The sequence below is a fragment of the Zonotrichia albicollis genome, chromosome 9, assembly GCF_047830755.1.
Source record: "Zonotrichia albicollis isolate bZonAlb1 chromosome 9, bZonAlb1.hap1, whole genome shotgun sequence".
In the NCBI taxonomy this organism is placed as follows: Eukaryota; Metazoa; Chordata; class Aves; order Passeriformes; family Passerellidae; genus Zonotrichia; species Zonotrichia albicollis.
This window is the reverse complement of record NC_133827.1, coordinates 40,476,215-40,492,003: the sequence shown is the minus strand read 5'-3', so window position 1 is coordinate 40,492,003 and position 15,789 is coordinate 40,476,215. Positions and strand designations below refer to the sequence as shown.

At 46.0% G+C, this 15,789-nt stretch overlaps 1 protein-coding gene across 1 annotated transcript in view; it reads right to left on the bottom strand.

Annotated features, from left to right (window-relative positions):
- PPM1L (protein phosphatase, Mg2+/Mn2+ dependent 1L) overlaps nt 1-14,894 on the bottom strand; it is a 70,527-nt gene extending 55,633 nt beyond the window's left edge. The window contains exon 1 of the mRNA XM_074547508.1: nt 14,082-14,894. Within this exon, the coding sequence (XP_074403609.1) occupies nt 14,082-14,480 (399 nt within the window). The 5' untranslated portion in view covers nt 14,481-14,894. The remainder of the gene's footprint in view (nt 1-14,081) is intronic.
- Between the last annotated feature and the right edge of the window lie 895 nt (nt 14,895-15,789).

The following is a 15,789-nucleotide window of genomic DNA, read 5'->3' as shown; positions in this document are numbered from 1 at the left end:
GCTGCAGCCTGACCCTCGTGATGCAACACGAAAAGGCAAATAAGTTGCCTTTAAAAAAAAAAAAAAAAGTTGTTTAAAAGCAAAACTATTAATAAAGGATTATTTCTCAAAGCCTGAGAATATATTCTTAAAAATCTAAGAATATCATCTTAAAAAATCTAATTAAAATGTTTACTAACTGCAAGCGGTTCAAACAGCCTCGGATAATGAAAATCATCACACCTGGAAGAGTGAGTGTTTACAGGGACACTCCACAGCACACACACTGCAGCTCGGGCTGCTGAAAAGCCTGCAGTGCTCCAAAATATCCTAAATTATTCCCTAAATTTATTTGGGATATTTTTCTACTCATCACATGCGGTGCTGCAGCCTGATCCCAGTGTGCAGCTGCTGCCCAGAGCTGTGATACAACACAAAAAGGCAAATAAGTTGGCTATTTTTTTTTAAAAAAAAAAGGTGTTTAAAAGTAAAACTATCAACAAAATTTATTTCTCAAAGCCTGAGAATATACTCTAGCACCTTAAAAAAAAAATCTAAATAAAATTTTTACTAACTGCAAGCGGTTCAAACAGCCTCGGATAATGAAAATCATCACACCTGGAAGAGTGAGTGTTTACAGGGACACTTCAAAATACACAAACTCCAGCTTGGGCTGCTGAAAGGCCTGCAGTGCTCCAAAATATCCTAAATTATTCCCTAAATTCATTTGGAATATTTTTCTACTCATCACATGCAGCGCTCCAGCCTGATCCCAGTGTGCAGCTGCTGCCCAGAGCTGTGATACAACACAAAAAGGCAAATAAGTTGCTTTTTTTAAAAAAAAAAGTTGTTTAAAAGTAAAACTATCAACAAAATTTATTTCTCAAAGCCTGAGAATATACTCTATCACCTTAAAAAATCTAATTAAAATGTTTACTGACTGCAAGCGGTTCACATGGCCTGAGATATTGAAAATAATCACAGCTGGAATAATGAATGTTAAGTTACCTTTTGTTGTGTTTTGTTTACAAATAAAACTATTAACAAAATTATTTCTCCAAGCCTGAGAAGATACTATATCACCCTATTATGATAATTAATTAGAATTACAGATATAAACAGCCTGTATTTCCCTCAGAGGGTTAAAGAAAAAGAGTTATTGAAGTGTACACCAGCTCCTAGGAGTTTTTCCTAAAAGTAGGGGAAAAAAAGTGTGTTTTTAAAAAGTAATTGATTATTTTGCCATCATTCTCTCTGAAGATGTGGTTACCTTGAGCAGAATTATCTCCAATTCTTGTCTCTCTGTAATTCCAGTTATAAATGGAGCCTGAGGAGAAGGTTCCTGATCTCATCAGAGTATTTGGCTTCTCATTTAGCTTTTCATTCTGCTTTTATTTACAGTAATGATATCCACAAAAAAGAAAAAAAAAACAGGGAAAAAAGCCCAACCTCACACAACTAAACACTGGTAGTAAACACCATTCTGCCTCAATGCAAAATAAAAATAATGTGAATATATCAGGGTACATAACAGCTAAAAAAGAATTCAGGTTGATGCTTTGAATGTTTGTCAATTTAAACCATCACAGAAAGTGCTTATTTAAAGCACTGATTGAAATAACTCTATCCTGGAGGCAGGAGATTACTCCTGCCCTCAAAGTTAAAAATAATATCCCCATTAACCTCAGCAACAATTTCCTAATTGCCAAGGATTACAAATCCTTCATGCAACGCTCATCCTCTGAGAATTCCCTCACTGCTTCACTCCCAAAGCACTGCTGTGACTGCAGTGCTCAGGCTTTTCCAAAGTCACATTCGGGGATGGTTTTTGTATGACAGCACCAAACACTGAGGAGAATGAGGGTGTGTCACCCCAAATTCTCTGTGATGAAGCAGTTTGATATTGATATTGATGCTGATGGGGCTGCCTGGGGCTCTCAGTGCTGGCTGATGCCAACTGGCACTGGCACCACGGCAGCTGCTCCCACTCTTTGTTCCTCTGTCCTGAGCAACAGCTCAGGCTGGAATTTGTGCCAGCACGGCAGAGATGTGGCAGAAACAAAGAGGGCAAAGTTCTGTGCCCAAAACACCCGGGGTTACAGCACTGCGAGGGCTGCTTGGGGAGCCACGAAGGAGAGCGGCCAAAACACGGGGCTGGCTGCTTCCCCGGCCTGCTCTGAGGGAAAACCGGGAAAATCCTGACCAGGAATTGCCTAAAACACATCCAGCACCAAATAAAACCAGGATTATCCTGGCCTGGGAATCACCTAAAACAAATCCAGCACCAAGGGTGAACCAGGATCATCCTGACTCAGGAATCACGTAAAACAAATCTAGCACCAAATAAAACCAGGATCATCGTGGCCCAGGAATCACCTAAAACAAATCCAGCACCAAATAAAACCAGGATCAGCCTGACCAGGAATTGCCTAAAACAAATCCAGCACCAAATAAACCAGGATCAGCCTGACCAGGAATTGCCTAAAACAAATCCAGCACCAAATAAACCAGGATCAGCCTGACCAGGAATCACCAAAACCAAATCCAGCACCAAATAAAACCAGGATCAGCCTGACTCAGGAATCAAAATCCAGCACTGATCAAAACCAGGAAAATACTGACCAGGAACCACCTAAAACAAATCCAGCTCTGAGGGAAAACCAGGATCAGCCTGGCCCAGGAATCTCCACACACACAAATCCAGCACCAAATAAAACCAGGATCAGCCTGACTCAGGAATCAAAATCCAGCACTGATCAAAACCAGGAAAATACTGACCAGGAACCACCTAAAACAAATCCAGCTCTGAGGGAAAACCAGGATCAGCCTGGCCCAGGAATCTCCACACACACAAATCCAGCACCAAATAAAACCAGGATCAGCCTGACCAGGAACCACCTAAAACAAATCCAGCACCAAACAAAACCAGGATCAGCCTGACCAGGAATTGCCTAAAACAAATCCAGCACCAAACAAAACCAGGATCAGCCTGACCAGGAATTGCCTAAAACAAATCCAGCACCAAACAAAACCAGGATCAGCCTGACCAGGAATTGCCTAAAACAAATCCAGCACCAAATAAAACCAGGATCAGCCTGACCAGGAATTGCCTAAAACAAATCCAGCACCAAATAAAACCGGGATCAGCCTGACCAGGAATCTCCTCACACACAAATCCTGCACCAAATAAAACCAGGATTATCCTGACCCAGGAATCACCGAAACCAAATCCAGCATCAAATAAACCCAGGATCAGCCTGACCAGGAATCATCTCACACACAAATCCTGCACCAAATAAAACCAGGATCATCCTGATCCAGGAATCACCTAAAACAAATCCAGCTCTGAGGGAAAACCAGGATCATCCTAAACCAGGAATCTCCACACACACAAATCCAGCACCAAACAAAACCAGGATCAGCCTGACCATGGAATCTCCTCACACACAAATCCAGCACCAAACAAAACCAGGATCATCCTGATCCAGGAATCACCTAAAACAAATCCAGCTCTGAGGGAAACCCAGAATAATCCTGACCATGGGAATCACCTCACATACAGATCCATCACCAAATAAAACCAGGATTATCCTGACCCAGCAATCACCTAAAACAAATCTAGCACCAAACAAATCCAGGATCAGCCTGACACAGGAATCACCTAAAACAAATCCAGCTCTGAGGGAAACCCAGGATAATCCTGACACAGGAATCTCCACACACACAAATCCAGCACCAAATGAAACCAGGATTATCATGACCATGGGAATCACCTCACACACAGATCCATCACCAAATAAAAACCAGGATCATCCTGACCCAGGAATCACCTCACACACAAATCCAGCCCCTCGGGTGTTGGATGGATCCCACCAGTTTGGCATCTCCCACCAAAGTGCACATCCCTGGTACACTTCTCCGGGTCTAATTCCCCTTTTCTTCCACACCAACGAAGAGCCAAACCTCAGGTGTGATTTCCCTTTTTTCACCAACCTTCAGCCAGGATTTCCCTTTCCCTCCACACCAATAAAGGGCCAAACTTCAGCTGTGGTTCCCCTTTTCACCCACAACAATGAACAGCCAAACTTCAGATAGTTAGGAATAAATATCCCGTGAAAAATTAGGATTTTTTTGGTGGGATTATCCAGACTGCTGCCCAGCTTCCCTGCTTGCCAGCAGAAATAAAACTACAGGAACCACATCAAATATATCCCACGTTAAAAAAAACCCAGCACGAAAAGCACCTTCTACATCCTACATAATGTCTTAGACATCTCCAAAAACACTTGAGCAATAAAAAAAAAGCTATAAAAATCAGAAAAACACCATTCACTCTGCAAAGCACGAAAGCAGATGAAAGCTCAGGGGTATAAACATCAAGAACACTAAAGAGACAAGCATGTTCCTTCTCCCCTTCCTCCTACTCCCACACTTCATTCCTGAAGCACACAGCTTTGGACAGAGATTTTATTTCATGCCAACCACAATCAGATATTTCAATAGCTCAGTGTTTGTCTGGAGGGAGCACACATTCCAGGGAAAATGCAGTGCATGCACAGATTACCTGGAAATAAATCACATTCCCATTTAAAATGAAGTTTGAAGTAGTGGCACAGCACAGAGCTGTATTATGGACCACGCACTTTTCCCCCAGAAGAAATGTTTCACACCCTCCAGCAGTTTTCTTTCGGGCAGAGAATGAAAAAGTAAAGAGATTTATTACATAAAAAAGCATATTGATTGAAAGCAGCACTGTATGACAGCTTCAGCTATTATAACAGAACTTAATAAAATCAAATGTTTACCCCTGAAGGGGATTCAGAGGGAAAAAAATAAAAAAGGCTTTATCAACACTTATGACAATGAGCAAATCTGCAAGGGATAACATTTTGGTGCTGAAAGTAAATGCAAATAAGTGCTCATTTCTCCAGGGCAGCTTTGAGGTTTGCCCACACGAGGAGCTGTGGCTGATGGTGATGTGGCTCCGCAGTGAGAACACCCCCTGTGATGGTGTGGCTGGAGATGTCACTGCTCCCACAGCTGGCAGGGTCACACCCGATGACAGCAGGAGATGTTCCAGCATCACAGCCAGTTTGTGGGAGCAGCAGGACAGTCCTTTGTGCTGCCTCGCTGCTCTCGGGGCTTGGGGATGGGTTTAACACAGAGAATGATGCTCCTTCCTCCCTGCCCTTGTCCCTTTTGCTCATCCTTCCTCCCCTTGTCCCCTCGGCTCATCCTTCCTCCCCTTGTCCCCTCTGCTCATCCTTCTCTGCCCTTGTCCCCTCTGCTCATCCTTCCTTCCCTTGTCCCCTCTGCTCACCCTTCCTCCCCTTGTCCCTTTTGCTCATCCTTCCCTCCCTTGTCCCTTTTACTCATTCTTCCTTCCCTTGTCCCTTTTGCTCATCCTTCTCTGCCCTTGTCCCCTCTGCTCACCCTTCCTTCCCTTGTCCCCTCTGCTCATCCTTCCTTCCCTTGTCCCTTTTGCTCATCCTTCCTCCCCTTGTCCCTTTTGCTCATCCCTCCCTCCCCTTGTCCCCTCTGCTCACCCTTCCCTGCCCTTGTCCCTTCTGCTCACCCCTCCCTCCCTTGTCCCTTTTGCTCACCCTTCCTTCCCTTGTCCCTTCTGCTCACCCTTCCTTCCCTTGTCCCCTCTGCTCATCCTTCCTTCCCTTGTCCCCTCTGCTCATCCTTCTCTGCCCTTGTCCCTTTTGCTCATCCTTCCTTCCCTTGTCCCCTCTGCTCATCCTTCCTGCCCTTGTCCCTTTTGCTCATCCTTCCTTCCCTTGTCCCTTTTGCTCATCCTTCCTCCCCTTGTCCCCTCTGCTCATCCTTCCTTCCCTCCCTTTGTCCCCTTTGCTCATTCCACCTTCCTTCTGTCCACCCTGCTCATCCTTCCTTCCACTCTGCCCTTGTCTACTCTGCTCACCTCTCTTTCCCTTTGCTCATCCCTCCTTCCCTTTGTCCATTCTGCTCATCCCTCCCTTCCTTGGCCCCATTGCTCATCCTTTCCTCCCTTTGTCCACTCTGCTCATCCCTCTTTCCCTTTATCCACTGGGTTCATCCCTTTCTCTTTTTCCACTCTGCTCACCCCTCCTTCTCCCCATCCCTTTTTCTCATCCCTCCTTCCCCTTGTCCTCTTTTCTCATCCCTCTTTCCCTGTCCCCTTTTCTCACCCCTCTTTCCCCCATCCCCTTTTCTCATCCCTCTTTCCCCCTGTCCCTTTTTCTCACCATCCCCTTTTCTCACCCCTTTTTCCCCCCGTCCCCTTTTCTCACCCCTTTCCCCCATCCCCTTTCCTCTCCCCACTTTCCCCCATCCCCTTTTCTCTCCCCACTTTCCCCCATCCCCTTTTCTCACCCCTCTTTCCCCATCCCCTTTTCTCACCCCTCTTTCCCCCCTGTCCCCCGTGCTCCTCACCCAACACCCCAATCCCAAGATCCCAGCTCAGCGTTTCCACCTCCAGCTGCTTTTCTGGGATGGCTTTTCCACAGGAGCAGAAAGAAAAGTGGATTTCTCCTCCATCCACATGATTTGATGGCGAACCACTCGAGAGCTGAGAGCCTGCTCTTAACAACAGCTTTCTGTTATTTCTGGTTTTTAGCAGAACCAAAATATTCCCCTTGATCCTTCCTGGATCGGGCCTGATCTGGTCCAGGCTGTATTTGCCACATAAACATCAATTTCACGGCATGAATGAGCAATTATTTCAACTAAAATTTACTATTCTCACCAGTCTTACTTACCCTGAGTATTTGTCAGTATTCTGGCACCTGCAAACCTTTCTTCTCTCGTAAACTGTAATGAAATTTGCATTTTTTCAAAGCTATGCTGCTTTCAAATGAAACCTGCTTTTGGCACGAGCTTTAAACTGCTTTAATAAAACCAGCAGTGTTTAACATTGAAGTGTTAAACACCAGCTAAAAAACAGGAGTAAAAGCAGATAAAACAGCCCAAAAGAGAGAAAAAAAACCTGCAGCTTGTTACAACTCCTGATTTTACACACATATTACAACAGGCTGGAGATCCAGCATGGACATTTTTGTCAGGGTGAAAACTCCCTTTTGGGATTGCTTTTGCTGTTTCCTGACCTTCTGGGTGAAGTGAAACTCTACAGGCTCATAAAGAAATAGTCATTAAGTGCTGATGACCATCTCCTGCATGGGAGAGCTCGTGGGCTGGGGTTGGGCCAGAGGAACTGGTCTGGCCAGCTGGGCTGGGATCTGGAGAACCTGAGCTCCAGCAGGAGCAGCCAGAGGGAACTGGAGCTCCAAAATCTGTTTTAAAGCACAAAATCCATCCCAGGGGACCCGGAATGGGCACAGCTCCTTGGGACACAGCATTCCCTGAGGGTTTGTGGGATGAGGGACAGAAGTGTGGCCACAGGACCAGCAGGGAAGAGCAATGGGGGCGAGGAGTCTGTGTGGGGCACAGAGCAAGGGGTGCAGTAGGGCCCAAAGGGCTGAATTTACTTAAACTTGGAGAATTTACCGAAAATTATTGAGTGAAAAACTGGAGCAAGAGGCGTGTGACTTTCTGTGCATAATTAGAGCAGCTGCTGCCCTTCAGTGAGGTTTGGGAAGTCTCCCTGCAAGGGCAGAGATTCAAAGCAGGAGGAGCACACGAGCATTTTGTTCTTTTTCCCAGATCTGTCAGGGTTTCTGTGCTGTGCTCTGAGGGAAGAGCAAGATCTGAACCTTGAGAGCTGAGAAAAATGAGTGCCAGGTTCCTCTGCACTGCTTTGGGGTGGAAGGGACCCTAAATCCCATCCCATGCCATGGGCAGGGACACCTCCCACTGGACCAGTATTGAAGATGGAGGGAGAGACCCAACTTCCTTGTTCAGCATCTGACTCCGTTTATTCACTCAATCAATCACTTTTTATAACCGTGTTAATTAAGTTCATGCATATTGCAAACCCGAGCTCACAATAGGTCAGAGATAACACACCAACCCCTCCTTATGTTTCCAATACCAAGATTTGGGTTCTCAAAATTATTTTTGCTTTCCCAAAACAGCCAAAGATAGAACATCCACTTGTTATGAGAAAGCTGCCTGAGAACTCTGGTATGCAAGGTTCTCAAGGCCTTCATGTTTGTCACTTTTACTTGTAATTAAAAACAACCTGAGAACCTCTGCTGTTCACAGAACCAGGCTGTGAGAACCTGTCCCCCACAGCTGCCTTCCAAGCCATTTCTGAAAAAATCTCCAACACAGGGGTGGCACTGAGGGATTGCTGACAGGGAATTTAAATTCAGCCCATCCAAGGGCAATCCTGGTTTGGGGTGCAGTGTCAGTGCCATGGGAAGGAGCAGGGCTGTCCCTGAGGGGGATAATTGTTGTGAAATCAGGTTTGTCTTGCATCTGTGTGGGAAAAGTTCATGCCCAAGGAGCATTTTTGGGACAGAAGTGAGGCCATGGGGCTTCCCTTGTGTTTTATCAGGTCACATTCCTGGTTTTCTACAGAAACAGGCTGTGAGAACCTGTTCCCCACAGCTGCCTTCCAAGCCATTTCTGAAAAAATCTCCAGCAGACCAGGATGCTCCAAACCCTTCGGACACTTCCAGGGCTGGATCCCCAAACCTGGCTGATCTCACAGCACAATCCCACTCATTTCTGAGCAGATCAACGTGGCCAAAGGCCGCTGGGGCTGAGGAAAGCTGGAATTTCACCTCAGAGCAGGCAACACCTGCCTGCTGAGGAAGACACAAAACCCCAGCTGAAGAGGGGCAGGGCTGAAAAGTCCTGAGAAAATGAATAAAAAAAATTGAGAAGTGGCAAAAGCAGCGCATGGGAATCCTGCCACGAGCATGGGACACGGCCACAGTGCCAGAACTGCTGCAGGAAACTGCAGCCACCAGCGGGAACCAGCCAGCAGCAAAACACAGCAACCACGTGCCAGGAGATTGTTTCAGAAGTGAAACTGCCAGAAGCCAAATCACAGCTTTAAGGCACAATTTACACCGTAAATATTTGGGTTTCTAGCAAAAAGGGAGGGAGGAGAAATCCTACTGTGCTCCAAAAGAGCTGCTGGAAACGCCACATTGGAGGCACAGCAATCTGCTGGTTTAATTAACCCACACGACAGAGGACCTGAATTTTTTTTTTTTTTTCTCTCACACAAAAATACCCAAACTCCTGAGCTAAGGAGCAGAAATGATTAAAATCCCACTGCTCCAAGATTGTTTCCTCCCCATGCACAGCAATTCCCAACAGGGACACGTCCCGTGGAGGAGTCCTGAGTTCCTCAAGTTCACAGGAAAAACTTCAATGACTTTCATAATCTGAAAGCCTCTCATAATCAAAATTGATTTCATTAAACCAGTGGCAATCTGTTGGCAGCCTGAGAGCCCAGACAGGGAAACACACCGATTAAAACAAAGCTGGCAAAACACATTAAAAATTAATAGACTTCTTGATTGTTATCAACATTGAAAAAAGGCTCAATCCCACACCCAATGATACAGCCCTGAATGGCGGCAATTAAAGTCCCTCCTTCCAATTACAGCTTTTTACAGCATTTTAATCAATTTTTGTACAGCAAATGAGCATAGAGTTTAACCCTGAATCGAATCAGCATGGTGTCGTAGGCTGAAAATCATAATCCTGGAGCATGACACGCAAGAATAAAACTTGGATGAACTGAACAAAATGACAGGAATGTTCCTGTAGATCATTTCTGACTTGTGTTTTAGGCTACTGGAGGGGAATTCATAAGCAGATTTGGGACTTGCCTATCACCATGACCTCACCTATGTAAATATTTATTCAAACATTTGGGCACTTTGCAATAGATTCTAGATTAGAAACCAAAGGAAGTTACTATAAAAGGAAAACCACGCTGGCAGTTTCTGTTTAAAAACTGCAAACCCTCAAAGACTTCTCCTTACAACCGGGCTGTAACATCCAGAGAAACTCCAAAGCCTGTGTTTGATTTATTCCTACCTTTTATAAAATCCCAAGCCATCAGTCCTAAATAGATAAATTTTCATTGCTGACATTGCTTAAGTAGCTCAGCATCACAAGGACGGGGCTGGAATGAGAATTAGCAGATTAAAAAAAACCACCAAAAAAATGAACCAAAATGGTGAAATTGGCAGCTTTCTCTTGTTTCAGCACAGCACAAACACCTTGTGCTGTCCGGATCAGAGAGCTGGGCTGGAATGCACAGCAGGTTTGTTCAAACACAGCTGGCGCAGTGCCCTCTCCTCCAGGCCTCACCTCAGCATTCCCATTCCCATTCCCACAGCCTCACCCCAGGCTCCTCAGGACTCCCCACCGTTATCTTCTGACCTTTCCCTTTCTTTTTTTTTTCCTTTTTTTTTGTGTCTTTCTCAGTTAATCAGTAACCAGAGACTTCAGCCAGCGCTCGGTGCTGCTGATATCAAGGTCCTGAGCCCCACTTCCACACCGTTCTCTCCTTCCCCATTCCAGCTCCCCAGCCTTTCCCCGTGTTGGGAATAAAAAATAAAAATAAAAAATTTTCCATCCTAAACCACTGGCTCAGCAGCTCCAGAGCCCAATTATTCCAGGCAGAAAAAGCTCTTCCCCACAGCTACACATCATGAGGGACAAGTCCTGCCACGTCCCCGTTCAGGAGGTGGAGGGAAATAAAAAAAGAGACTTTTTTTTATGAGACAGTTACTGAGCTGTAATTTCCCACATCCGTTTACAGCTGCAAACAAGCCCAGGCAGAGGAAGGTACTATCTATTACCATAATTATTTTTAAAACCTCCACCCCACAGGGTTAGGAAAAAAACCAATGATTTACAGCAGAGCCATAACTATAAAACTGCAGATGGGAGCTGAGCTATTTTGCCCTTGTCTAATGCTGAGATCTCATTAAACTGCGTGCTTAAACCTTAAATATTTGAGAGTAAATGGTAGTTAAAATAGGGAAATCACTCTCATTAAGCAGCCAGCCTTTCCTCTGCTCGGTTTCGCAGCTCATCATTTGTTATTTGGTCATTTGTGGAGTTTCACACTGCTCCATCTTCCAGCCTGGACAGCCCCAAAATTCCTAAATAAAGGGAAAAGGACAAGAAAAAGAAAAGCACTCAAGCCATTTTTAAACCTTAAAAAGAAACTGATGAGAGAACAGAAATTTTTTTCTTTTCTAAGTTCAATCACATTGAAGGATGATCCTTTGGCCAAAGTCATTCAGTGAGACAACAGGCAGCAACTTTTCTTTATTCTTTCCAAATCCAGAAAGATGAAAGGAAGATCTAGAAAGGTCTCTTCTTTGACCTCTACCTGCTCTGCATTATTATTATTATTATTATTGCTATTGTTATTATTATTATTATTATCATCATCATCATCATTATATCTCCAAGAAATTAACCTTTAATAAAAGAAGTTTCTCCAAGAAACTAACCTTTAAATAAAAGACTGCACCACACACCCCACATCCAATTTTCTCTCTGAAATCTTCTTGCCTTTCAGAAGTTACTGCAGCAAACCAGAGCATTAATAATTATTTTTGCTTGCTCCCTTCTCGAGCCACCCACAAAATCCAAAGCAATGTCTGCCAACCCATCCTGGCTAAAACTGGAAGCTGGAAGAGGAAATGACATCAGAGAAAAGTAGAATTTATGCAAAATGTTGGGGATATGAAAGCTCAGAAATCTTCATAAATTAGCAGTGCACAGTAATTGAAGCTGCTTGAATCACGCTCCTCCATCCTTCCACTTCAATGGGATGTGGCAGGAAGTAATTAATGGAGACAGGCTCCCTTGCATATAGCTGCAAATAATTAACCTGGCATCTCATTTCTGGTATTGGCCGCTTGAAAAAACAAATTTCTCCTCATATAGAACAGTCTGTTTCACACGTAACCCCAGGGATCAGCTGTTCTTTATTCTTTAAATATACATAAAGAAATTTAATGGGAGCCCATATGGAAAATTTAACCTCCGCAAAGGCTTCGCTAAGTGCGTAGATGAAGTGTTTCACAGAGTATTTGATGTTCATAAAAAATGAAAATAAATTAAGACATACAAAACCCCCATTCAAATAGAGACACAAAATGTAGTGTTATGTACTAGGGATTAAATAAGAGCATAAATTTTTATTTCTTCTCTCGCTTTCTACTCAAAACCTGCTAGGAATAAAAACTGTTCCTCATTATTTCTTCTTTTTTTTTGCTGTATGCTCAGCACACACTTCATGTTCTTCTGAACAGTTTTACCTAAAATGTAAAACTCGAAACTAATTAGGTCCTCAACTTATTTTTGTAGGAGTAAAGGCCATGAAGAACACTTAGGATTCCATTATGAATAACAGATGCGAGACGGGTACATTTATAAACCACTAAATTTAGAAAAGATCTGTGGAGAGTTCTGCTGAACCTTTCAAAATTAAAAACCTGCCTGTGCTTTGCCACTGAATCCATCAGAGCGAGTTCTGAGGAAGCAGAATACAAAAGGCCAATGAGTTTTCCACGGGTCCAGCATTAATGCGTGCCACGGATGGAATTTCAAGATGCCCAACAAAGCAGGCAATATCCACGGGGCACATTAGCTAAATGCCAACATTCCCTGCGTTGGTTGGGGGTTATTCAATACCCTCAGCTCGCCATCTCGTGCAGGGCAAGCTACAAAATTAATGAAAGAAATCAGATCCCCCTTTCAGCCGGGATCCCACAACCTCGGAGCGCTCTGTTTGAAAACACCACTCAGATATTTCCCCAATTGTCTGGGCTGCTCGGTTCCCACAAGGAAACTCAGCTCACACAAAGGCACAGCCCGGCACCTTCCCCCGGGCACAAAGGAGCCACATGGCCCCAAGGAACTGCTCAGGGCTCCTGGAAAAAAAATAATGGGAAAAGCTGGGAATGCTTTGGGACACACGGACATTGCCACCCGTGTTCCACGGACATTGCCTTCATGCCCAGGGAACTGGCCTGGGAATGCCAGGAGGAGCTGGCACTGCTGTGCTCACCTGAAATCAGACAGAATAGCCCCAAAACAGGGCTCAGCGTTTTTTATGAAGCCGACAATCCTCAATCCCCAAAGAGTTTGCGTTAATTTAAAGGGGGCCAAAGAGCCGACACTGCGAGGAGAGCCCAGGTCCCTTCCCAAGCCTGGCAGCCGAGCCCAGGGCCTGGATTTTCCAGGAGCCCTTCCAGGTTTAGCAGGGCAGCAGCTGCCACCCCTGTGCCCCGTGAGTGCCTGGGCACTGCCAGAGCTTTTCCAGGAAGGATCTGGACTCTCGGATCTGGAGGAACACCCTCCCTCACGGAAAATTCCCAGCGTTTCTCCCATCACCCCAGCGGGTTCCCTCACACCCAGCCGGAGCTGCTTTGCCACACAAGGACGAACTCCTCGTCCTTGCCCACAGTTACGAAACGCGTGCCTTGTGCCACACCAAGAGCTGCGTGGCAGCACCACATCCTCAAGGCAGAGGAAGCTGCAGTTCCAACATTTGTCATCCGCAAGCCCACGGAATACCCCGATACCAGCGTGCCCGGCAGAGCGGCGAGGTCGCCCAGCCCCGAGCGCCACGACGCCGGCTCTGCTGCCTTCCCTCCAGCGCGCTTTAATGACATAAACTCCCAAACACAATTCCCAAACACCGCGCTGTGCTCGGCTCCCTGGACAGGGAATTACCCAGAGCACATTTTGCACACTTTAGCATCCTCCAGCAGCGCTGCTGTTCCACCTCAGCCGATGAGCCCGGCTGTGTCCGGGGGAGCAGCCAGCCCGCTGCCAAAATCACATCACAGCACACTTGGCTGTAACAAAAGATGACTCCGGGGAGTTTGTGCTCATCATCGTTATTCCACGCACGTCAGAGCCACCTCCAGCAGCCTTGCCTTCAATTAAACCTCTACTACTGCAAAGGGCAAAGGGGGTACGGGCACATTTGTGCCGTGCTGAGAGTGGAAGGGGTAAGGAGGGATAAAGGGAAGGGAGGATTACACAGCCCTTTCTCAGAGACAAAAAGCAAGGAAATCCCCTCCCCACAATGTACAAGACAACCACACAAACCTGGTGGGTGAGAACACATCCACGCCTTGCCTTGGACCATCCTCCCTCCCGCACCCCCCCTTTTTTTTTTTTGGTGTTGTTGAATTATTGGTTATTTCCAGCTGAGCACTTGCCTCTCCTCCGTGCCCATCAAATATCCCGAAGATGGAGGGGTGAGTCTTGTTCACCAGGTCGGTGATTACTTCGAACCTGTCCTCCATGTGATCCCTGCGGCCTTGGATGGAGTAGACAGCCACGTTGTGGCTCTTGAACTCCCAGGTCTTGGAGAACTCAGCGTCCAGCACGTCTAAACCCCCGAGCCTGTCATTCTGCATGATCTCGGCCACCTTGCCCTTCACCATCTTCACCGCATCCCTGCTGGACTTAACAATGGTTTTCACCTCATCCGTGTGGAAGAAATAACTCCACAGGGCCAGGCTGATGCACAGCAAGAACAGGGTCTCCGGTCTGAGCAAGAAGTAACGCATGATCCGACCCAGCAGAGACAGCAAAGTCATTGTATCCTCTATCATTTATTATCGCGACCGTGTCTCCCCACAGCATGCAGCGGGGCGGCTCCGAGCCCGGGGCCGCTCGCTCAGTGCATGCTCGGCCGGCCGGGCAGCGCCGAGCCCCGCGCTCCGTTCTGCTCCGCTCCGCTCCGCTCGCTGCGGCTCCGCTCCCGCTGCTCCCGGCGGCCGCGCCCCGGCCCCGCGGCGCCCCGTCCGTGCCGCGGGGGCGCGGGCCCGCCGATGGATGCGCCGAGCGCTGCGCCGCCGGATGGCTCCCGAACGCCGCTGCCCGCCGCGGCTCGGCTCCGCTCCGCTCCGCTCGGTCCGGAGGTGGCTGCCAGGGCCGCCCGCGGTACCTGCGTCCCGTGTCCCCCGCGCCCGGCGCCGGCCCGCCCTCCTTCCACCCGGGCGGAGCGTCCCGGCCGCCGCCCCCGCCGCGCCGCTGAACTACAAATCCCAGCAGCCCCCGCGGGAGCGCGCCGGTGCGGGGCATGCTGGGAGTTGTAGGCTGGGAGCAGCCGGGGAAGGAGCCTGCAGAAGGAAAAAAATTATTTAATCAAAGTGATATTAATAAAAATCAAAACTTTTAAAATAAAGTAATCAAAATTATTTAATCAAACTACAATTACAATTATTTATTTAAAGTGATTTTAATAAAAATTTAAAAATTAAAAATAAAAATCAAAATTATTTAATCCAAGTGTAAAAAAATTATTTAATCGAAGTGATTTAAATAAAAAAATTAAAATTAAAAAATCAAGATTCTTGAATCAAAGTATAATAAATTTATTTCAAAAAAGTGATTTTAATAAAAATAAAATTATTTTTTATTGAAAAAATTTAATCAAAAGTACTTAATCAAAGTGTAATTAAAATTACTTAATGAAAGTTATTTGGTTTTTGGAGCAACCTGAGAAGTGTCCCTGCCCATAGGATGAGAATGCCGTGGAAGTCCCTTCCAACACAAACCATCCCGGGATTCTTCTAAGGATGAAATTGACCCTCGTGTGTTTCCCAATTCCATTCACAAGCTTGCAGTCAAAACAGAAACAAAGCAGGATTTTGTCAATTATTAAACCGAGAGTTGAGTTTGCCAAGGCAGCATTTTGTTGGAAAAACCCCCAAAGCATCTCTCTTCTTTCTCCGCCCCATTTGTGAAAATTGCCATTTTGCTCCACTGACAGCCCTGAAAGCCACGAGCTGTGTGTGTGAGCAGAATAATATATAATATAAATATTTATATTTAAATATAAACAATGAAATGCCGCGCCTGGGCTGTTTGCTGCCACCTGTGGGGCACAAACCACAAAATCCATCAACCAACCAAACC